The sequence below is a fragment of the Clarias gariepinus genome, chromosome 7 (genome assembly GCF_024256425.1).
Source record: "Clarias gariepinus isolate MV-2021 ecotype Netherlands chromosome 7, CGAR_prim_01v2, whole genome shotgun sequence".
Classification (NCBI taxonomy): domain Eukaryota; kingdom Metazoa; phylum Chordata; class Actinopteri; order Siluriformes; family Clariidae; genus Clarias; species Clarias gariepinus.
This window is the reverse complement of record NC_071106.1, coordinates 2114784-2138126: the sequence shown is the minus strand read 5'-3', so window position 1 is coordinate 2138126 and position 23343 is coordinate 2114784. Positions and strand designations below refer to the sequence as shown.

General features: G+C 37.0%; 1 protein-coding gene across 1 annotated transcript; it reads left to right on the top strand.

Annotated features, from left to right (window-relative positions):
- Positions 1–601: 601 nt before the first annotated feature.
- On the top strand, positions 602–22049 carry gnb5b (guanine nucleotide binding protein (G protein), beta 5b). Its single transcript, XM_053500138.1, has 13 exons — positions 602–647; positions 1169–1319; positions 4154–4265; positions 4598–4734; positions 7906–7947; positions 8036–8112; positions 8480–8612; positions 10592–10735; positions 12324–12415; positions 12585–12633; positions 13485–13581; positions 18200–18366; positions 21818–22049. Exons 2-13 carry the CDS (start codon positions 1194–1196, stop codon positions 21827–21829), a joined length of 1188 nt encoding a protein of 395 aa, XP_053356113.1. The 5' UTR covers positions 602–647; positions 1169–1193; the 3' UTR covers positions 21830–22049.
- The last annotated feature ends 1294 nt before the right edge of the window (positions 22050–23343 follow it).

Below are 23343 nucleotides of genomic sequence, written 5' to 3'. Positions count from 1 at the left end.
TGTGACTTTGTGTACATTACAGTAATCCCAGGAGAAACCAAAACGCATGATAAAACAGTGTCCCTACACCTGTCCAACAAGACATCGCTGAGGTCATCAGCATGGACCTGGGGGTTTCGATCCAGCGCTCGGTGGTGTATGGGACGTTACAGTGCTGAGAACCCCAGACCTGCTGAGGGAGAGTATACATACAGTACACCCTCCTCACGGCCTGTGGATTTAATATCATCTGTAGCTTACTCATTCCAACTAATCCAGTCTAAACTCTGTTACACTACAGTGATTAGGGAATGAGGACACGGCAAAGAATCTGTACATTCATGAGTCTGACTGTACAGTAAACAACATCAGCACAGTATCAGGAAGAGAGATACATTTAGATTAGCTGTACAGTACAGTTATATTACAGGTTATTGGAAGTTTGGATTTATTGTCTATAGTATATTATCATGGACCGTGTGTGTGTGTGTGTGTGTGTGTGTGTTTATCCGAGAGCCCGGCTGCTATTTCTGGCTGTAATACCTGCACAATCTTCTGTAAGCAGATTAGAGTATCTGTGTCTCAACATCTTCAACACTCACAGTCCACTAACAGTACACACACACACACACACACACACACACCTACGGACAGAGCTCACTTCAGAGGTAAACTGACACTTTATTACTATATACTTTTACTTTTACTTATTTAATATAGTGCTAATTTCATTCTATAGAATAAAAGAATAATAATCAGAATAACACCTTTGTTGGATTCTGGAGTTTTCGATTTGTTTGTTGATCCACTTGTTCAAAGGTTAGAATAATTATACTGTTTAGAATAAACACACTGTACACTCCAGCATAGCATGTTTAAAGTACAAGTAAGGAAAACTGGATATAAAAGATTTATAAAAAGAGAAAAAAAACAGAAGTTGTTAAGTGTTGTTGATCAGACGCTGGCTAGATGTTGATAAGAAATTAAAGTGTAATTAAAGCCATAGGGTTAACGACTACGTGTTTACTGTTCTGAGGCTATGAAAGAGGGTGTGGCTTGAAGTTTGAAGGCGGAGCTATGAATTAGATGTGATTATGGAAAAGTGGTTGCAGTAAGTGTTTGTATCTGTATGTGTGTGTGTGTGTGTGTGTGTGTGTGTGTGTGTTTATTCTGTAACATTATTATCCAGGTTGGGCCAGTTTCCCCTCCGCACCATGTGTGACCAGACGTTTTTAGCGATCACGTTCGGCTCGTGCGATAACTGCAGCCAGAACAAACCTCTGATGAACATCTACCTGCAGAATGAGCCGGTCAACTTCTGCTCACTGTGTGTGGAGAAGGTACCACCACCTTTCATACACCTTTCACACACTCCTGCAGGAGTCCCTTGTTTACTTCCCCTTTCAGTAACATCACCTTAATCACACAACTGCAGAAAGAAGAAATTTAGAGCAGAAATTTTAGACCTATTTTAACATATGAGTAATTTACTGTGACATAATACATTTTAAACATACAATAGTTTCCTTTTTTTTTTTATTTGCATTTGTTTTTATTTGTGGTATTTTAAAAATTTAGCCTGGTGCATTTCTAAATATGTTTTACAGCTTATTAATTTTTAGTAAAACATTTTTCAATTTAATTATTTAAATTATGGTATTATTTATGCATAGAATTAATTTATTTTTTCAACATTTCATGTGATTTGTTTTATGATTGTTCTACTGTTTATAATAATAAAAAAATTATAATTTATTTTCCCAAAAGCAATTTAATTTATTTAATAACTTGCTGGCTGGTTCATTCATTCTTTTTTTTTTCTTTGTCTATTTTTCATGATTGTTTTACACATATTTATTTATCATTATTACATTTGTTTTTATCGTAAACATGGTTATTATTATTTTTATTTTTTTTGTCTGTACATGCATTATGTTCATCTAATATGCATGATTCATTTATTTTTACAGAAAAAAATGTTTTTTTAAATAGTTCATTTGTAGTGATGTGGGGTGTTTAGGGTGGACTCTAAAGTTATTATTATTAATTTTTTATTATTATTATTATTATTTTATATATAAATTTTTTATATTATTATTTTTTTTTTTTATTAATGATTATTTTTTAATGAATTTCTTTCATTTTTGTGGAGCTGCTTTGAAACAATGACCATTGTTAAAAGCGCTATATAAATAGAATTGAATTGAATGTAATTTTAGTGTCATGTTGGTTTTCCGTTAAATCACACATTACTCACATAATCACAAGTACAATGTTTATCATACACAAACACACACACACACACACACACACACAGACTAAAAGCCTCTTTAAAAATAACCCATATCTTATCGTCTCGTGTATGACACGTGTTCTCAGAGCTACTTTATAGGGATACTTTTATTGCACTGTATTTAATTCTACATTTTTTCATCATCCTGAAAGTCACTGGAAGTCAGCATTATATCAATAATTTTAATTTCCATGCAGTATATACATATAAACATTTATTTTTATTGTTTTTCTCCATAGCTGCACTATAGAGACCCTGATTCCTGCGTCCACTCTGGACTTAAACGTGTAGGACCGAACCATGAACTCTGTACAAAACAGGGGAGATTTTCTCCTTTACGTCCTCGAGTACTTCTCAGCGAGTAAACTTCACTCTGTTCAGCTTCGTACTTTAGCAGTATCTTTGTGTTTACACCCAAATAATCCAGGAAATCTAAAGAGGGATGAGAACTAGTGCTGTGGAGTTGGGACGGATCTACAGACCCTCAGATCCTCCCTAATGTTGTTGTAGTCTGGTCCAGTGTTCTCTCCACACGCCGGAGTGAGAGCAAGTAGGATTAAACTCAGAGCTTCACCAGCATCACTTTAATAGACTTTATAAAGAGGTATATATTTACAACATACATAGCTATATAAACAACAGACTTATTATTGTTATAAGTTGTGTATATTGTGTGCACTTTGATGCTTTGATGTTTATTTATTTATTTATTTATTTATTGTACTGTGGATGACGTGTGACTTGATGTGTTTAGGGTGGACTCTAAAGTTCATTTTTTTATCCACATTGTATTTAATTTTTCCTATTTAAAAAAAAAAAGTCTTCATAATTGTCTCCTGTAGTTTTGTCTTTTGCAGAAGACCGTTATTTAACTGATTCGACTCATTAATGAGATCACTGGATGAGACGCATCTTCTCCTCCTGTCCACGTTCCACATTCAGCTTCTTCTGTTGTTAATTTAGACAGCAGACGTTTACATGAAAAGCACTAAAAATCGGTGACCTGGGAGAAGTTCTACTTGACATGATGGAGCTCTAGTAAGGGTGAATACCTGAAGAAGTCGTGTTAGTTGGCTTTTTCTCCTTCCTTATGCTGTAACCATGAAGCTGCTACAGTACGTCCCATTTTTAGTGGTTTGTGTCCAGACAAGGGAAGAAAAAAATGTTTACTGCAAAAATAACAGCAAGAGAAAATATCTTAACTTTAGTTTGATTTATTTCTATATTTTTTTTACATTATGAGGACATAATTTAATGTTAAATTAGATTTAATGCATTTTAATTGGCGGATTATTAAACTTTGAGAGTTTTGTGCCTTAAGTTAGAAAACACACAGTGACTTTCTGTATAATTCACTCAAGTATAATAAAAAAAAGCATCTAACTTAAAGCATGACCCAGTGAGAACCAGGTGCAGATGTTGACAGATGATGACAGGCGGTGATTAGTAACTGGTGATGCTGAATGCTGAGTGGTTGGAACAGACGAGAGGGGAAATGAGGTCGCTGCTGAGGACGTTTTTGATGTTGTAATTTAACATGAATCTTTCCTTGCATGAAATTATGAAGAGCTGGATTGATGCAAAAAGACAATGATTTTAAGTGTTTAAACTGAAACATCTGGATCTGATTTAGGAACACATGTGTATGTATGGAAGTGACCCAAATCAGAACTGAAGAGATCAGACTCGCCGTGATTTGTGCTGCTACAGTTATAGAAAGAAAAGAGCAGATCTGTGTCACATGATGTTGGTGTTTACATGCTTTCTGAACATCTGTTGTGTTTAAGCTTCTAGGACATCATCATGATTCTTCCATAGTTCACTTTAATATCTCTCTCTCTCTCTCTCTCTCTCTCTCTTTGTCTCTCTCTGCTTTTACAGATGGCGTGTCAGGGTCTGGGGAAGGGAGAGAGTGTGGCGTCACTGAAAGCTGAAGTGGAGTGTTTAAAGGTTAAACTGGAGCAGGAGAGAGCCAAACTGCACGATGCAGAGTGTGAGTATCAGAGGCCACGTCCCAAACCGCCATCATCTAGTGCACTAGACTGGTATTTATATTAACACGGTGTACTTACGTGTTTATTTTATAGCAAGCAGTAACATGTAGTGCACTTTTAAGGCTGCTGTGGAGATTTGTCTACTTCTGCTATTTAATTTTATTAAACAATTTCATTTCGTTTACAAAAACTACTAGTACAGTCTCACCAAATAAGCCTCCTTAAAGGTTTTGAAAGATGATGATGATGATACTGATTATGATAATGATGATGATGATGATGATGATAATACTGATGATGATGATGATGATGATGATGATGATGATGTCAGTGAACCAGGTGGCGGAGAAGGTGGACGCTCTGAGTGTGTTCACACTGAAGTGTCGCCGCACGCTGAAGGGTCACAGTAATAAAGTGCTGTGTATAGACTGGTGTAGCGATAAGAGACGCATCGTCAGCTCCTCACAGGTCTCACACACACACACACACACACACACACACACAGCAGTTTATAATACTGACCTACAGCAGGATTTAATAAACTTGAAACAGGCAGGTGGTTTAAGGTGGAGGTTAATTTCAATGTTTAAAGTGGAAATTATGTTTAAGGTGGAGTTAACGTTTAAGGTGGAGTTAATGTTAATGGCGGGGTCAATGTTAATGTTAAAGGTGAAGTCAATGTTAATGTTTAAGGTAAAGTTAATGTTTAAGGTAGAGTTAATGTTAATGCTGAAGGTGGAGTTGATGTTTAAGGTGGAGTTAATGTTTAAGGTGGAGTTATTATTATTAACCTAGTTAACCCAGTGTAAGTATGTTTCCAGTGATGTAAACTTTAAAGCACTTTTGTAAGTCGCTCTGGTAAGAGCGTCTGCCAAATGCCCAAATGTAAATGTAATGTTTTAGGTGGAGTTAATGTTTAAGGTGAAGTTAATGTTAAGGCCTTAAACATTAACTCCACCTTAAACATCAACTGTAAGTTAAACATCAACATTAAGTCCACCTTAAACATTAACTTCAACTTAAACATTAACTCCACCTTAAACATCAACTGTAAGTTAAACATTAACATTAAGTCCACCTTAAACATTAACTTCAACTTAAACATTAACTCTACCTTAAACATTAACATTAACTCCGCCTTAAACATTAATTTCACCTTTAACATTACATTTACATTTAGGCATTTGGCAGACGCTCTTTTCCAGTTAATGTTAATATTTAAGGTGGAGTTAATGTTTAAGATGAAGTTAATGTTAATGTGTAAGGTTGAGTTGATGTTTAAAGTGAAGTTAATGTTAAAGGCGGGGTCAATGTTAATGTTTAAGGTGGAGTTAATGTTTAAGGTTGAGTTAACGTTACTGTTTAAGGTAGAGTTAAAGTATAAGGTGGAGTTAATGTTAATGTTTGAGGTAGAGTTAAAGTTTAAGGTGGAGTTAATGTTAATGTTTAAGGTAGAGTTAATGTTTAAGGTGGAGTTAATTTTTAAGGTGGAGTTAATGTTTAAGGTTGAGTTAATGTTTAAGGTGGAGTTAATGTTTAAGGTGGAGTTAATGTTAATGTTTAAGGTAGAGTTAATGTTTAAGGTGGAGTTAATTTTTAAGGTGGAGTTAATGTTAATGTTTAAGGTAGAGTTAATGTTTAAGGTGGAGTTAATGTTTAAGGTTGAGTTAATGTTAATGTTTAAGGTGGAGTTAATGTTTAAGGTAGATTTAACGTTTAAGGTGGAGTTAATGTTTAAGGTGGCCTTAATGTTTAAAGCGGAGTTAATGTTTAAGGTGAAGTTAATGTTACTGTTTAAGGCGGAGTTAATGTTTAAGGTGGAGTTAATGTTAAAGGTGGAGTTAATGTTTAAGGTGGAGTTGATGTTTAAAGTGGAGTTAATGTTAAAGGTGGAGTTAACGTTTAAGGCGGGGTCAATGTTAATGTTTAAGGTGGAGTTAATGTTTAAGGTTGAGTTAACATTAATGTTTAAGGTAAAGTTAAAGTTTAAGGTGGAGTTAATGTTAATGTTTAAGGTAGAGTTAAAGTTTAAGGTGGAGTTAATGTTAATGTTTAAGGTAGAGTTAATGTTTAAGGTGGAGTTAATGTTTAAGGTGGAGTTAATGTTAATGTTTAAGGTGGAGTTAATGTTTAAGGTAGATTTAACATTTAAGGTGGAGTTAATGTTTAAGGTGGCCTTAATGTTTAAGGTAGAGTTAATGTTTAAGGTGGAGTTAATGTTAATGTTTAAGGTGGAGTTAATGTTTAAGGTAGATTTAACGTTTAAGGTGGAGTTAATGTTTAAGGTGGCCTTAATGTTTAAGGTAGAGTTAATGTTTAAAGTGAAGTCAGTGTTAATGTTTAAGGTAAAGTTAATGTTTAAGGTAGATTTAACGTTTAAGGTGGAGTTAATGTTTAAGTTGGCCTTAATGTTTAAGGCGGAGTTAATGTATAAGGTGGAGTTAATGTTAATGTTTAAGGTAGAGTTAATGTTTAAGGTGAAGTCAATGTTAATGTTTAAGGTAAAGTTAATGTTTAAGGTTGAGTTAATGTTTAAGGTAGAGTTAATGTTTAAAGTGAAGTCAGTGTTAATGTTTAAGGTAAAGTTAATGTTTAAGGTAGAGTTAATGTTAATGCTGAAGGTGGAGTTGATGTTTAAGGTGGAGTTGATGCTAATGTTTAAGGTTGGAGTTAATGTTTAAGGTTGGAGTTAATGTTAAAGGTGGAGTTAATGTTTAAGGTGGAGTTGATGTTTAAAGTGGAGTTAATGTTAAAGGTGGAGTTAACGTTTAAGGCGGGGTCAATGTTAATGTTTAAGGTGGAGTTAATGTTTAAGGTTGAGTTAACATTAATGTTTAAGGTGGAGTTAATGTTTAAGGTGGAGTTAATGTTAATGTTTAAGGTAGAGTTAATGTTTAAGGTGGATTTAATTTTTAAGGTAAAGTTAATGTTTAAGGTGGAGTTAATGTTTAAGGTTAAGTTAATGTTAATGTTTAAGGTGGAGTTAATGTTTAAGGTAGATTTAACGTTTAAGGTGGAGTTAATGTTTAAGTTGGCCTTAATGTTTAAGGCGGAGTTAATGTATAAGGTGGAGTTAATGTTAATGTTTAAGGTGGCCTTAATGTTTAAGGTAGAGTTAATGTTTAAGGTGAAGTTAATGTTTAAGGTGGCCTTATTGTTTAAGGCGGAGTTAATGTTTAAGGTTGAGTTAATGTTAATGTTTAAGGTGGAGTTAATGTTTAAGGTAGATTTAACGTTTAAGGTGGAGTTAATGTTTAAGTTGGCCTTAATGTTTAAGGCGGAGTTAATGTATAAGGTGGAGTTAATGTTAATGTTTAAGGTAGAGTTAATGTTTAAGGTGAAGTCAATGTTAATGTTTAAGGTAAAGTTAATGTTTAAGGTAGAGTTAATGTTTAAGGTTGAGTTAATGTTTAAGGTGAAGTCAATGTTAATGTTTAAGGTAAAGTTAATGTTTAAGGTAGAGTTAATGTTAATGCTGAAGGTGGAGTTGATGTTTAAGGTGGAGTTAATGTTTAAGGTGGAGTTGATGTTTAAGGTGGAGTTGATGCTAATGTTTAAGGTTGGAGTTAATGTTTAAGGTTGGAGTTAATTTTTCAAATGGATATAATCACCTGCTTCTAATTTTATCTTTTGTTTTAGGATGGAAAGGTCATTGTCTGGGATGCCTTCACTACTAACAAGGTACATTTGTTTCTACTTGGTTTTTACTGTTAAGGACATAGCTGAATGGATCGCTAAACAAGTGTGTGTGTGCATGTGTGTGTTACAGGAGCACGGGGTCACCATGCCGTGTACCTGGGTGTTAGCGTGTGCGTATGCCCCCTCTGGTTGTGCGATAGCATGTGGGTAAGTGCTTTCTACTCTACTGATCTAAGAACATAGTGAGTGTGTGAGGAACCTCACAGCTCACAGGTCTGAAGCTCATGGGAAAGGGGGGACGTGGCTTACATCAACATGTGATTGTATAACATGCCTGTTATTAATATTTAATTTCATTTATTCTCATGTAAGAAATACAATAGAATAAAATATAATAAAAATTATTATTGTTTGTGTAATAATGATTATTATTCTGATCAAAATTTTTTAAAGTTACATCACTGTAATGACACTAAAAAACTTATTTCTTGGCTTGTCTGCCTGTCTTACTCTCTTTCCATCTGTCTGTCTGTATGTCTGTTTCTCTCTCTCTCTCTCTCTCTCTCTCTCTCAGTGGGTTGGATAATAAATGCTCTATCTATCCTCTGTCTCTGGATAAGACTGAGAATTTGGCCTCGAAGAGGAAGCAGGTGGCCGTTCACACCAACTATGTCTCATCCTGCAGCTTTACCAACTCTGATATGCAGGTGTGTGTGTGTGTGTGTGTGTGTGTGTATGTGTGTGTGTGTTTGTGTGTACACTTTTTTAACCTTGATAAACATTACAAATTTCAAATATGATGCATCATAAAATATTAAACTAAAGGCTTCAGTTAATCTTTATGCAAATCGGAGCAGACCTTAAGAAACAAAACAGATAAAGATGAAGAGAAACTGTTAACGGTTATAATGAGGTAAGGACTAGGACCTTTGATTGAAGCTCAAATACTTTTAGGCGGCACTCTTGAGTGATGAGACAATGAGCAACAGGAGCAGAAACCCACATCAGTCTCCACTCCGGTCATCTGTGAGGAACCCGAGGACCGAGAGAGCGCAGAAACGCGGACATCACCAGTCATCTGCTGCTGAAGCTCATTTACCTCAGGCTTCAGCATGGTGCTGCTTTTCAGCTTATTACTGATGAACAGATTATCTGTTGGACTGACAGGTTCAGTGGGTTACTGTGGCTTCCTGCCAGGTTCCTGTCGGTTTACTGTAGCCATTCTGCTGGCTTCCTGTAAGGTTCCTGTTGGGTTCCTGCTGGCTTCCTGTCGGGTTCTTGGCAGGTTTCTTTAGCCTTTCTGTCAGACTCCTGCCGGCTTTCTGCCGGTTTCCTGTTAGGTTCCTGCTGGCTTCCTGTCGGGTTCTTGGCAGGTTTCTATAGCCTTTCTGTCAGACTCCTGCCTGGTTCCTAATGGGTTCCTGTCGGCTTCCTGCCAGGTTCTTACCAGGTTCTTGTCGGGTTCCTGTCAGTTTTCTAACAGGTTCCTGGCAGCTTCCTGCCCACTTATTGTCAGGTTTCTGTCGGTCTCTCATAAGCATGTGATTAAGGTCATTAACCAATTTGGGTGTTTTCCCACAAAGTCAGTGTTTCCTCAGCGTAAATTTTCCTTTGTTGTGACCTGAAGCTATATTTATCCTGAGGTGACTGTATTCATGTCCCTGGAGCACACATACACACACGCCTCTTACGTCATTTACAGCTCGCACTTCTGCAGCGAAAGTGAAAAGCTAAAAGCAGAACTGAAAGGTTTTTTACGTTCCGGCGTTTTTCGCCTCAGGAGCGCTCTGGAGTTTACACCACGCTATATTTATCATGTTTATATTTAACTTTATTCTTACTGTAATTTACCCACTCTCTTATCCTGGCCACTACAATAAGTTTTGGCACCCCTGAATGAAAATTACCATATCAAATAATCAACACATGACAGGAACAGTGTTTTGATCCTAAACGTATGGAAGAGTTTTAAAATTATTGGCACCCCCCGGTATTTAATACAGTGTTAGCTTTGAAAAACCGACACTCTCTCTACCTGTGATGTCTTTATATAATGTACTTGTTATTCATCACAATATAAATAATTGTGTATAAACTGACAGCAAAAAAAGGGGGAACACTGGCTTTAAAAAGTTCAAAGGGGTTATTTAATCTACAAAAGATATTAGATTTAATTTATTTTTAAACAAGACAGTCTTAATATAGAGGCATTGAATCATATGTAACCCTAAGAACAAAAGCTAAATAGTAAAAGGGTGGAGTTATGAGGTTGCCATGATTGAAGAAAAGTTTTTAAAGGTTATTGCAAAATATTTGATCACAATATCAGTGTTATATTATCATGCAGTGTCGTAACCAGCTGAGAGAGGTAACCCGGTTCTGGGGGGGTATCCTGTACTGATGATGTCATCAGCCTCTAGTGCTGAACACTGGTGTAGTGTAGAATCAAAAAATATTTACATTTAAATTGATATGATAGTTTAATTACAGTGTATAATTATTACTGATTATTTTATCGTGATCAAACAAACACTGTAATTCTTTACATTTAATGTGTTACTGTTCATCATGAGACCTGTAGAGGGAGACACTGAGTCACTGTGCTGTAGTGTAATTCTCTCTCTCTCTCTCTCTCTCTCTATCTTGATTTCTGTGTGTGTGTGTGTGTGTGTGTGTGTGTGTATAGATCCTGACCTCCAGTGGTGACGGGACCTGTGCATTATGGGATGTGGAGAGCGGGCAGCTGCTGCAGAGTTTCCATGGTCACTCAGCTGACGTGCTCTCACTGGACCTGTCTCCCTCTGAGACAGGAAACACCTTCGTCTCTGGAGTCAGTGCAAACACACACACACACACACACTGGAAAGAGCTGTTCTGAGGCTGATATCTGTGGCGCCTTCTTGTATATAGTTTACTAAGATACTAATTATTTATTTTTCTTTCTTTTTTCTATCTGTCCATCCATCTGTCTCTCTATCTATGTCTGTCAATGTCTGTCTGTCTGTCTATATATCTATGTCTGCCTATCTGTGTCTGTCTGTCTAACTATATCTGTCCGTCTGTCTGTCTGTCTGTCCGTCTGTCTGTCTGTCTGTGTCTATCTATCTGTTGTTTTGCTCCTTTTGATATGTACAGAATTGTGGTTTATTCTTAAAATCAATTATACAACATTGTATAAAGTTTACAATATGAATATATAGCTATTTATTTATTTCAATTATACAAAAAAGCATTGAAATGTTGAAATATATTTAAATATTCTTTATTTTTGTGTTATAATTACTTTTGTTTAATATTTATTATAATAATTCTTATAGTATAAGTAATTTTCTTTTATGTACATGTAGGGTGAATAGTGGTAAAGTGGGACACTTTCTGAAAATGTATATTATGCATACTTTTTTATTATGATCCAAATGTCTGCTCATATGATGCTATTCTAAATAGCTTAGGAGCTCTACTATACTATACACAATAAAAAAGAAAGAAACATTAAACACACACAATGACCCCAAACCACATTTTTCAAGGCGCTACTGTCAAACTGGGACACTTAAAACCCAGATGATCGGGTCACGTGCGGCCAGGGATCTGTCACGTCAGAATTACAAGCGCCAAAACGGTATTTATTGTTAGAATTTCGTAATAAAATTGACAGAATCTGAAAGCTGAGATTTTGTTTTTAGATCATAAGTAACCTGCAACCTGCTCTGTCCAGTCTGTCGGTCTCCGTGTCCTCTTTGCTTCGCCATTTTTCTGTGCGTGAGAAAATGATGTGTGGTGTGAGAGCGTGTGAAAAGTGTCAATCGCGTGAGTCTCGCGGTGAATGCGTGTGAACTAAGTAGTAGTTTAAGTCAATCATTGTTGAAATATCTAGCTAACTAACTCAATTTATGAGGGACTTATACAAAGGGAACTCAATTCCTCCATTAAAATGACTTGAATGGCTGTCCCAGTTTGCCAGTAATACCCTGTCCCAGTTCAACAATACGCTATTGGCAAACTGGGACAGTGTCAAAATCAGATAAAAAAACAAAACAATGTGATTTTTTAACGTTCTGATTCACCATTATGAGTTTTATTATTTTTATAACCTTAACATTATTTACCTCAGAATGCTGTGTTACTTTACTCACCATCACAGTTCACTGCAAGGTTGTTAAATATGATGTGCCACACCCCGGAAGTAATGTCATAGCCACAGATTATTTATTTTTTTTATCACATACTTGCTAATGATGAACTCATTGTTGATTTTTTAGATATAAATTATTCGGCTTAACTGTCCCACTTCACCACTATTCACCCGACACGACACAATATACAGTATAACCAAAGAGTTTTATAATTATATACTTCATACAACACTTTATGAAAAGTGTGTGTGTGTGTGTGGGTGTGTGTGTGTGTGTCTTTAGGGCTGTGATAAGAAGGCTAATGTGTGGGACATGCGATCTGGTCAGAACATTCAGTCCTTTGACACCCATGAGTCAGACATCAATGCTGTCAAGTAAGTGTCACACACGCAAGCACGCGCACACACACACACACACACGTACACACGCACACACACACACACACCACAGCATCTAGTGTATAAATTCTGTTTAGGATTCTTATTTCTTACTTCTCTTTTCTTTGTTTTATATGTGTGTGTGTGTGTGTGTGTGTGTGTGTAGGTACTACCCGAGTGGTGATGCTTTTGCCTCTGCATCTGACGACTCTACCGTGAGTGTTTCAATGTTAAACACACCCACACACACACACACACACACACACACACACACGCACGCACCCATGCACGCACGCACACACACACACACACACACTCTTCATACAGAGGTTTATTAAGTAAGTAATTATAAGACTTTTCCTATACGGAGTATTTAGTGTTGTGTACACATAAATAAAAATTATTTATACATTTAATAAAATAAAATAAACTTAACAAAGAATATTTAAATGTGAAATCTCAATGTTTTTGTATTATTGAAATCAATAACAACATATTTATATTTATATTAACTTTCTACAATATATATATATATATTAAATAAATATATATTATTATAATAATTACTAATAAGAATAATTACAGAGAAAAAGAAAATTATGACCATAAAACTTTTTTTAAATAATAAATTAAATAATACGAAAGAAGCAGAAAAGTATCATGTAAAAGAAAAACTAGAGAATAAAAACACAATGATGAGTGAACTTTAACCTGTGAATAATTTTGCCTGGTGATGTGTGCGTGATGTGTGTGTGTAATGGTTTTCAGCTCAGAGTTCATGACATTGTCTATGTGTGTGTGTCTGAATCATGGTGGTGTTTGAGTCATGAGCTGTGTGAGTTCTGAATAAATCCGGCGTTAGCGTCGCCTCTGTCTCTCTCTCTGATGCTGCAGTGTGTGTGTGGAGTGAAGGTGAGCGTAATAAACTCGTCATAACAGTGTAATTAACGTCCAGAGGTTATCGGTCAGTGTTAACTGAGTGTGTGTGTGTGTGTGTGTGTGTGTGTGTGTGTGTGTGTGTGTGTGTGTGTGTGTGTGTTCTGACGCATCTCCCGCTGTGTTTCAGGTGCGTCTGTATGACCTGAGGGCCGACCGTGAAGTGGCCGTGTACTCTAAAGAGAGCGTCATCTTCGGCGCCTCCAGCGTGGACTTCTCCCTCAGCGGTGAGAGAAAAACCGCAGCACCGTCAGGGTTAATGCTAAAGCTAGCACTTATGCTAACAATGGCATGTATATAATTTTGAAAATTTAACAATGTGCATGACAAACATACACACATTGCACATGCCTTTTTTCTTTACATTGTTCGGCGTGGGTTCAGTGTTTTGTGTCACCTTCCATGAATTTCATAAAACAATTTGCTTTAATTTTTATTCCTTTCCTTCTGGTATAACTGGTGCAGGCCTCCTCACGCACACACACACATTTGGAAATCCTCCCTCTTGTTGTGTAGAAGTGCACTCCAGAATACACAACATCATGCCGCCACCCCCATGCTTCACGGTTCAGATGGTGATCTTCATCTCACTCTTTTAACTCCAGATATAACCATGGTCACTACAGTATATCCAAACAGTTCATTTTTTAAAATCATACCAGAGAACAGTTCTCCAAAAAGTAAGTCCCCATGTGCAGCTGAAACCTCGTCCAGTTACTTCTTCAGTGCTGAGCAGCCGTCCAGGTTACATTGATTTCGCTCTCGTTTTACGGTGGATGTAGTTATTTTTGCACCTGTTTCCTTCAGCGTCTTTGCAAACTCCTTAGCTGTTGTTCTGGGATTGATTTGTACTTTTTGTCCTAAAGTGCGCCTCTTCTTCCTGAGCAGTATGATGGCTGTGTGGTCCTGTGGTGTTGATGCCTGCATAGTGTTTTTTTAAACAGATGAACTTGGAAGCTTCAGGCATTTGGAAATTGTTCCCAAGGATGAACCATTGAACCAAATGTTTCCAAGTATGAACCTCTTTAGATATTCCCATGATGTCAAAGTAAGAGGCACTGGGTTTGAAGGTATGCCTTAAACTACAGTACATCTACAGGTACACCTCCAGTTACTATTAGCCTATGAGAAGCTTCTAAAGCCATGACATCATTTTAAAGGAATCTAAACGGTTTAACAGCAGAGTGTAATATAGTGAACTATAAGTGAAATAATCTGCTGTGTGTGTACACTTCTGACTTTAAGTAACAATGCAACATGCACACACTGCAGGCTTATATACGTATCATATATGGTATAATGCGATATTTAATATATAGTCTGATATATGGTATAATGCATTAAAATGTACCATGTAGTTGATAATACAGTACATTATATAGGGATCAGGTACTAATGAATTATAGAGGCATTACATACTGTACATAGTAATGTGTTATACAGGTTATAAGCTGTATATCAGTATGATAATAATACTTCTTTAAATATATCTTTGAATGCTGAACTCATTGCATCATCCATGAACTAAATCGCATTAAATCATCCGAATAGTTTCCGCGGAGGAATGTTGAACTTAACGGCAAACTTGACGCAGATCCGTTGCTCTGCTCGCTCAGGCTTTTGAATACAAAGGTCACATGGTACACGTGAACTCAGTGGTTTGTAGCGCGTCACTGACTCGTAAAGTCATTATCATTCACGCATTCGCATTTCAGTCGTCTCTCCTGACCGGCCAGGTGACATCGATGGTGCGCAAACCCTTTGTTATATTAACAATGGCTGGAGTTCTTCTTCCTGACAAACCTTATTATAATGTATAATATAGGTATCATAGGAGGGAATGTTCTATTGTATAGGTATGATATGGGGAATAATGTATCATATAAATAGATAATAAATAATGCACCATTAAAAATATATTGGAAAGTGTTTATTTGGATAGTGTTCAATTTATAATACTTTAAAGGTAATACTATCTTGTATAAGCTCTGTTCTGTAATGTAATACTGTGTTATATTAGTTATATTATATAAACATTATTTAGAAAACCGAACACCGTCGCAGCTTTTCAAAGTCATCTGACCTTGGCAGCCCTGACCTTTAATTTATAATATAATAACCTAAATTATCAATCGATGAAATACTCCATACTGTATATACTGTACACACCCGTGTGTCACACTGCTGGGATTCACCTGATACACAGAGAGAGAGAGAGAGAGAGAAAGTGAAAAGATCATCATTACTGAAAGTGTTTATGGTCAAAGTTCAGGCCTGGCCCGCTTACTCCGCAGGGTCATAGTGCAGAGGGTTATAAATGTTTCATAAAGGTTTGTGAATGTGAGGAAGCACTGGAGTTTGATAATGATAATAAAATCGAAAGTCACTCGTGGGTTTCTTCCAAATTTTCTGGGAGAGTGTTCTTACAAACCTGACGTCAGCGTTATAGACGTTGATCTGATATCATAATATATCATATCATGCTGATGTTAGTTTTGCAGGGAAAAGAAATCTGTAATGTTTAGTTCCGTAATCGTTGTTGACTAATCAGAAGCTATAAATGAAATGGGATTTTAAGGTAATTTCCTACAGTTCTGCAAATTTCAAGACTTTGTATCGTACATACAGAATACTGTATCTGTATCATATGGGTAATAATGCATTATATTATCACACAACTGATAATACCTGAGGTAGGTATCAAACAGGTATCATACAGGTATTATATATTAATAGTGATTTTATGATAAAATAAAATAAAAAATCTGAAGTATGCATTAAAATTTACAGATAGACTAAAACAGATGGGACATTTTCCTTGAAATATTACGATTTTTAATAATTAGGGTTTTTTTTCTAAAAATATTGCGCTTTTTATTATAATAAATGCGAATGAAACAAGATATTTAAAAACTTAAGAATAAAACATTGAATATAAATAAATAAAATTCAATATCTAAACTCTGTGCACTTATAACTCATTGGAGTCTCCAGTCTCTTTGACTCTTCCCCGTCTTTGCCTGTTGGTTATCTCTTCACCAGCGCGTGTAGTCCCCGGGTGTGTCTCACACTCTTACACTGATTGATCACACGTCATTTAACTTAATGCTCCAGTGCTTGGTTTTTATTGTTATTTTATATGCATGTAAACAGGGTGAATTACCTTCCTGTGTGTAGTTTCTACTCAAGCGAGAGATCAGGCGCTGAAGGGGAATTCACTCTCACACCCAGGGGTTTCACGTGTGTTTTAACCGTCAAGCCATGAACCTTGCTTCCTCTTCTCAGGAAATACACTCTGGTTAAACACAAGCTAACCAAATGTACCTTAAATTCCTGATTTGAGTCCAGATTAGTCTTTAGTTTAATATCAAATATTAAATATTCACCACCTGGATTAAACTTAGCAAATCATTAAAAACCCTTTCATTGGATCATTCCTGGATACTGTGGTTAATTTGGTTCAGCTGCAACAAGTTGTTTAACCCAAACTGGTGCAGTGAGGAGCTTCTCATTTCTTGAACAACCATGTCAGAAGACACATCCTGTGGGTGTGGAAAAGGTCTTTCTCTGTTTCAGAAGAGTCGAATTATTGACCTGCATCAAGGAAAGAAAACAACAGCGCGATGGAGATCAGTTAAACTTTTAATGCAATTAAATCTTTGAAAAACTCACAGCTGTGTTTAAGAGCGACAGTAAGAGCATGTCAACACACCTAATGCAGAGAGACCTCTAGGGACTGGGACTAAATATAAAGATTAGACTCTGGAGCGATGGAAAAAGGTCATGTGATCAGAGCAATGGGCGTGTCAGCGTAAGAACGGAAGCTCATGAGGCGTGCTCCCATCATGTATAGTGTCCACTGTACAAGCCTCTGGAGACAGTGTTATGATCTGGGGTTGATCAGTTACTCAGGTCCAGACTCGTCATGTGGAAAAGTCAGATGACCATCTAAACGTACTGAATGGCCAGGTTTTTCATAAAAGGATCTTTTCTTCCCTGATGGCACGGGTATATCTTAAGATGACGTTGCCACCATTCATCTGGGATCAAATTGTGAAAGAGAGCTTCAGGGATCATGAGACATCATTTTCACACATGGAATGGGCACCACAGAGTCCAGACATTAACCCCATTGAGAATCTTTGGGATGTGTCGGAGAAGATTTTACACAGTGGTCTGACTCTTTATTTATATATATATATATATATATATATAGATGGAAAAAAAAATGTTGTGACATGGCATAAGCTTATTGAAATGATGCAATAGTCACAAGCGTTTTTGTCCAATTAAATATTGTGGATGAATGGATGGATGGATGGATGGATAGATGGATGGATAGATAGATAGATCACATATATAACACATATATATTGGGCATTTCACTATATATATATATATGACATATAAACCAAGTCTATAATCATATTTGTGCATATAAACACAATTAAACATTACTGTACTGTATATACTGTACGTGTGAAGCTAACTTGTTGTATAAAGTCCCTCAAGGCTAACTCATGTTTACCGCTAAGTCTAAATGTGTGTGAAATTACTCTGCATGAGTCTTGTTTAGGGAATTTCTCAACACATAAATGTCAAGGTTCCAAAGAGTTCTGTTGTGTTTTTGTTTTACCTCAGGTTTCATATTGACATGAGGCAGTACGCTAGCTCGTTAGCTCATTAGCCACAGTCGGTAAAGCTTAGGGCTGATAGTGGGGAATCTTTCCATCTTAAAAAACTATTAATAATAAAATATATAATGTGTGAGATTTTATTCACGAGTTGTTTTTAATTATGCGTTTGTGTGTGTGTGTGTGTGTGTGTGTGTGTGTGTGTTCCCAGGGCGTCTGCTGTTTGCTGGTTATAACGACTACACTGTAAAGGTATGGGACGTGTTAAAGGGCACGCGGGCGGCGATCCTGTACGGCCACGAGAACCGGGTCAGTAAGGTCCGGGTGTCGCCAGACGGTACCGCGTTCTGCTCGGCATCATGGGACAACACGCTACGGGTGAGAAACATGGCACAGCCTCTCAGCGCATTTCTGAAAATCTAACCTGGCCGGACTTTCCACATACACCATCCTGAAAACCCCCACAGCTTCAAAAGAAATATTTAAGTGCTGATCAAAGTAAAAAGAGAGAACAAGAACAAGAGGAAAAACAAACACACTGCAATGTTTACATACGTTGCTATAAATTATTGGCACCTTCAGAAAATTGTGTATTACATAAAAAAATTAACTAACTGTTATTTCACATAATCTGTTGCATTATGTTTAAAAAAACAACAACTATACTTTGTGTCCGGGTGCTAAATTATTGGCACCCCAAATGATAAAGTAGATGTGAACAAGTTACCAATCCAACTAAACTGCATTTAATAAAATTTATAATTTGTGCAGTTTTAAAACACCATCAGACACAATACAGACTGAATCCCGGGTGATTTTGTAGCTCTTCAGCTTAGTTCTCTCATAGGGGTGTGATAGGAGACACTATATCACTCTGACATCAATCAGAGCTCTAAGCCAATCATGTGCGTCTGTGAGCTCACGCAAGCAGAAGGAGCGGATCAGCAGCTCAGTGGTTAAGGTGGTTAATGTGTTGGCCTGCTGATCAGAAGGTTCCAGGATTAAAAAGTCCCAGGTTCAAACCCTGAACAAGAAGTTGTCTCTGTTGGGCCCTTAACCCTCAACTGCTCAACTAATGTATAATAAGATAAAAATGTAGGTTGCTCTCCTATATATATATGAGGGACGGTCATCTCACTCTCACTCACTTATCTTCTATACCGCTTTATCCTGTATTCAGGGTCACAGGGCCTGGAGCCTATCCCAGGAGGCTTTGGGCACGAGGCAAGGCAAGGCAAGGCAGGGCAAACACACATACACTCACTCATTCACACACTATGGTCAATTTGAGAACACCAATTAGCCTAACCTACATGTCTTTGAACTGTGGGAGGAAACCGAAGTACCTGGAGGAAACCCACCAAGCACAAAGAGAACATGCAAACTCCATGAGCACAGAGATGGGAATCCAACACAGACTCTGGAGGTGCAAGGCTACAGTGCTAACCACTAATCATAAAATTCATTAGAATTATTATTAGACAACGGGGTGAAGACAGAGGTGGTACTTTTCCTCATGAACCAAAGAGAAGGCTTCTTCAAAGATGGTCTCCACCAGTTCATCCATTGTTTGGAGAAATGTGTCTCTTTATATTTATATATATTTTATATTTAAGCATTTGGCAGACGCTCTTATCCAGAGCGACTTACATTTTTATCTCATTATACATCTGAGCAGTTGAGGGTTAAGGGCCGCGCTCAAGGGCCCAACAGTGGCAACTTTGTGGTTGTGGGGTTTGAACCTGGGATCTTCCGAACCGTAGTCCAATGCCTTAACCACTGAGCTACCCCTGGCCCTGTTTAGAAGGACGACTAACGTTTGTCTTCATTACATAATTTTTTCTTATACATACGTATCCACAGACCGTAATATATTAAATGTTAACGACATGATGATATGCATACGCAGTGATGAGGATGTAATGGACCATTAAGACCATATTTATGTTTTGTTCATCAAGTTTCATGCCTATCTAATTACACACCTAATCTGCTACGTCGACAACAATGACAAGCTGTTGCACTGGAGAAGCTCGCTCTGACACTCCGCCCACAAAACACAGGTTTCTGAACATCATCATCATCATACCATCACTAGAGCTACCATCAGACCTTTTTGTGGTTTTTGGGGTCAAAGCAGAATCGCATTTTTTTGGCCGTCAGCATGTTTGGAGATTAAAAAGAAGCTGAGTGTATGGAAATATTCCCCAAGCCCGGTGTTTAATCTGGAGCTGGATCAGTGAAGCGTCGAGGCTTGTTTACGCTTCCATTAACTTGGTTTTTACCTCTGTTTAGAGCTGAAGCCTGTGATGAGGATTGATGTTTTAACAAACGAACTTTCATCAATCAACAATCAGAAAAAGAAGAAATGATTTCAGGAACCTGGAGCAGTGTTTTGTGGTGAAAATCTCAGTGGTGTGAAGTGACGAAGGCGTCCTCGTTCACAAAAGTGAGACTATGTACATGAGATTCACTCAACTCAGTGCAGGGAGAAGCGGCCTGGGATCTTCTACTCATGTCTCCCACATCGTTACTCACTGATGATTTTATACCGTTCAAGGGGTGCCAATAATTTTATAAAAACAGGGATTTAAAATTGGCTGGAAGGTAAAAATGCAGCGGCGGGAACTGAAGACACACGGATGTCTCCATGGGTTTCCCTCTATATATACACACTATACACTTGTGCTCATGTAGGGTGCCAATACTTTTTCCACAAGGAACAGTAGAATGTCTCAACAGGCTCATTGTTGTACTGTTAGCCACAGGCAACGGCCGACCTCACACAGAACGCTTCCTTATTGGGTCATGACAATGTAGTGTGTGTGTGTGTGTGTGTGTGTGTGTGCGTGTGTGTGCGTGTGTGTGTGTAATGCTGACCTCACCAGAATGTTCACATGCGGTTGTTTCGTGTGTAAAAATGGAACATTATCATTATTATTATAGCTTTACGTCAGGGATAAAAATAAAACACACATGATGGACAGTCTCACTTCTTGTCTCTCTCTCTCTCTGTCTGTCTCTCTCTTTGTATTGTTTATCTCCGTCTTCATGTCTTTCTTTCTTTCTCATGTCACTATTGTCTCTTTCTTTTCTGTCGCTGTGTTTTTTGTGTCTCCATGTCTCTCCATCTTTCTGCTTTCCTCTGTGTGTATGGATCTTTGTCCCTCTCTCCCTCTCTCCGTGTTTTCTGTTTTTGTCTCTTTATCTCTTCATGTCTCTCTTCCTGTCTGTCTCTGTGTCTCTTTTTCTTTCTTTCTGTCTCTCACTCCTTATCCCTATTTCTTTCTTTCTTTCTTTTTCATGTCTCTATTGTTTCTTTCTATTATTTCTGTCTCTGTCTTTCTCTGTTGCCGTCCCTCTCATCTTTCTGTCTTCCTCTGTGTATTTGCATCACTCTCTCTCGCTAGATATTTTTTTTATCTTGTTTCTTTCTTTCTTTATTTTTCCTTTCTTTTTGTTAAGTATGTCTTTGGTGTCTCTTTCTATCCCTTTCTATCTTTATTTCTTCCTCTCTCTCTCTCTCGCTCTTTTTCTCTCTCTCAAAGTTTTCTCGTTATCTTTTTTATCTTTGTCTTCATGTATTTCTTTCTCTTTCACTCTCTCTCTCTTTCTTTCTTTTTCATGTCTCTATTTTCTCCTTCTTTCCATTTTTGTCTCTGTCTTTCCCTGTCTTTGTGTCTCTCGTCTTGCTGTTTTTCTCTACTGTATACTGTATGCATCACTCTCTCTCTCTCTCTCTCTCTCTGTTTTTGTCTCTTTATCATGTCTCTCTCTCTGTTTTTGTCTCTTTATCATGTCTCTCTCTCTCTCTCTCTCTCTCCTACAGGTCTGGGCCTGAGTCTTGGAGCTGAACTGACCATATAGTCATGGATTCACGTCAGAATCTTTTATTTCTAAACTTTATATTTAATGATTAATTTAGTTAAGCAGTAAGTGTGTACATTAGGAGACAGCATTACGCTCTGTAATGTGATGGAGCAGTAAGATGTTTATAAATACTAAAGATTATTATCATGTAGTGAAAAACACCGACAGTAAATAGTGTTGTGAGATCATAATGTTACCTGTGTTGTCTAATTATTTATTTTAATCATGTAAAATAAAAAAATATATAAACCTGAAAATGAAGCAGAGAGAGAGAGAGAGAGAGAGAGAGAGCATGAGAGAGAGAGAGAGAAAGAGCATGAGACAGAGAGAGAGAGAGAGAGAGAGAGAGAGAGAAAGAGCATGAGACAGAAAGAGAGAGAGAGAGAGGGAGAGAGAGAAAGAGAGAGAGAGAGAGAAAGAGCATGAGAGAGAGAGAAAGAGAGAGAGACAGAGAGAAAGAGCATGAGACAGAAAGAGAGAGAGAGAACACGAGAGAGAGAGAGAGAGAGAGAGAGACAGAGGGAACAGGAGAGAGAGAGAGACTTTTTTGACTTTTTACAATCCTTTATTTTACAAATTTTGTTGTATAAAAATAGAATGAGGATAGATTGATTAAAAATGAGTGAGTGAATAGATAAATAAATAAATAAATAAATAAATAAGAATTTTTTTAGACATTGTAATTATTCTTTTAAACATACATAGTTATTGTGTTTGTTGGTTTTTTTTTGTGTTCTTTTTTCAGTTTAAGTTTGGTGTAAAGATTAGTTCATTATCTTCTACTGAACACAGGGTCTCTCCACAACACCATATTGTTTTAAACATGTCTATGTCTTTCATGTTTTTGTAGAAATTGAAATCGATTAAAATTCTTGATTTAATAAGTCTGGAGAAGATCTTTTGGGGATCACAGTCTGTGCTTTGTGCCAACTTATTTTTTCTGCTTATATATATTGCCATTTTGGCTTGACCAATGGTAAAATTAATAAGCTGGCATTTAAAACTCTTTCTCCGGACATATTTAAAACCAAGAATAAAAAACTGGTGATTAAAATCTACATGCAGTGGTAAAAAAATGCGTTTTAAAAGGTTAAACAAGGGCGACAATCTGGAACAATGTATAAAAGCATGAAAAACAGTTTCTCTCTGTGAACAAAAGGGGCATTCTTGTGTTATTTCTGGATTTAAAATAGAGATAAAAGAGTTCACAGAAACAATTCCATGTAAAATCCTCCATTGGAGGTCAGCAAACTTTTTGGTTAATGGTGGTTTATACAGTGCTCTCCACTCTGGTTTAATATCATTATTAAAACCCAGTTCAGTGCGCCATGGGGTGTCCACCCTCCCATTCAGTTTTTTCTTGTTTAAAACCTTCACACAAGCTTTGTACAGAACCTTACCAGACACTGTCTCAAAGTTCATCTCGTCCTCACCCTTGTGCTCCAGGAGGGGGCCGCCATATCCCTCTAGGTCTGGAGTTATGAT

What these genes read in the sequence shown, in the direction of transcription:
- gnb5b (XM_053500138.1), top strand. Translation starts at nt 1,194, where the DNA reads ATGTGTGACCAGACGTTTTTAGCGATCACGTTCGGCTCGTGCGATAAC. An exon ending in GGTTGTGCGATAGCATGTGG is followed by an intron (nt 8,113 to 8,479) that starts GTAAGTGCTTTC and finishes TCTCTCTCTCAG; the next exon opens with TGGGTTGGATAATAAATGCT. An exon ending in GAAACACCTTCGTCTCTGGA is followed by an intron (nt 10,736 to 12,323) that starts GTCAGTGCAAAC and finishes GTGTGTCTTTAG; the next exon opens with GGCTGTGATAAGAAGGCTAA.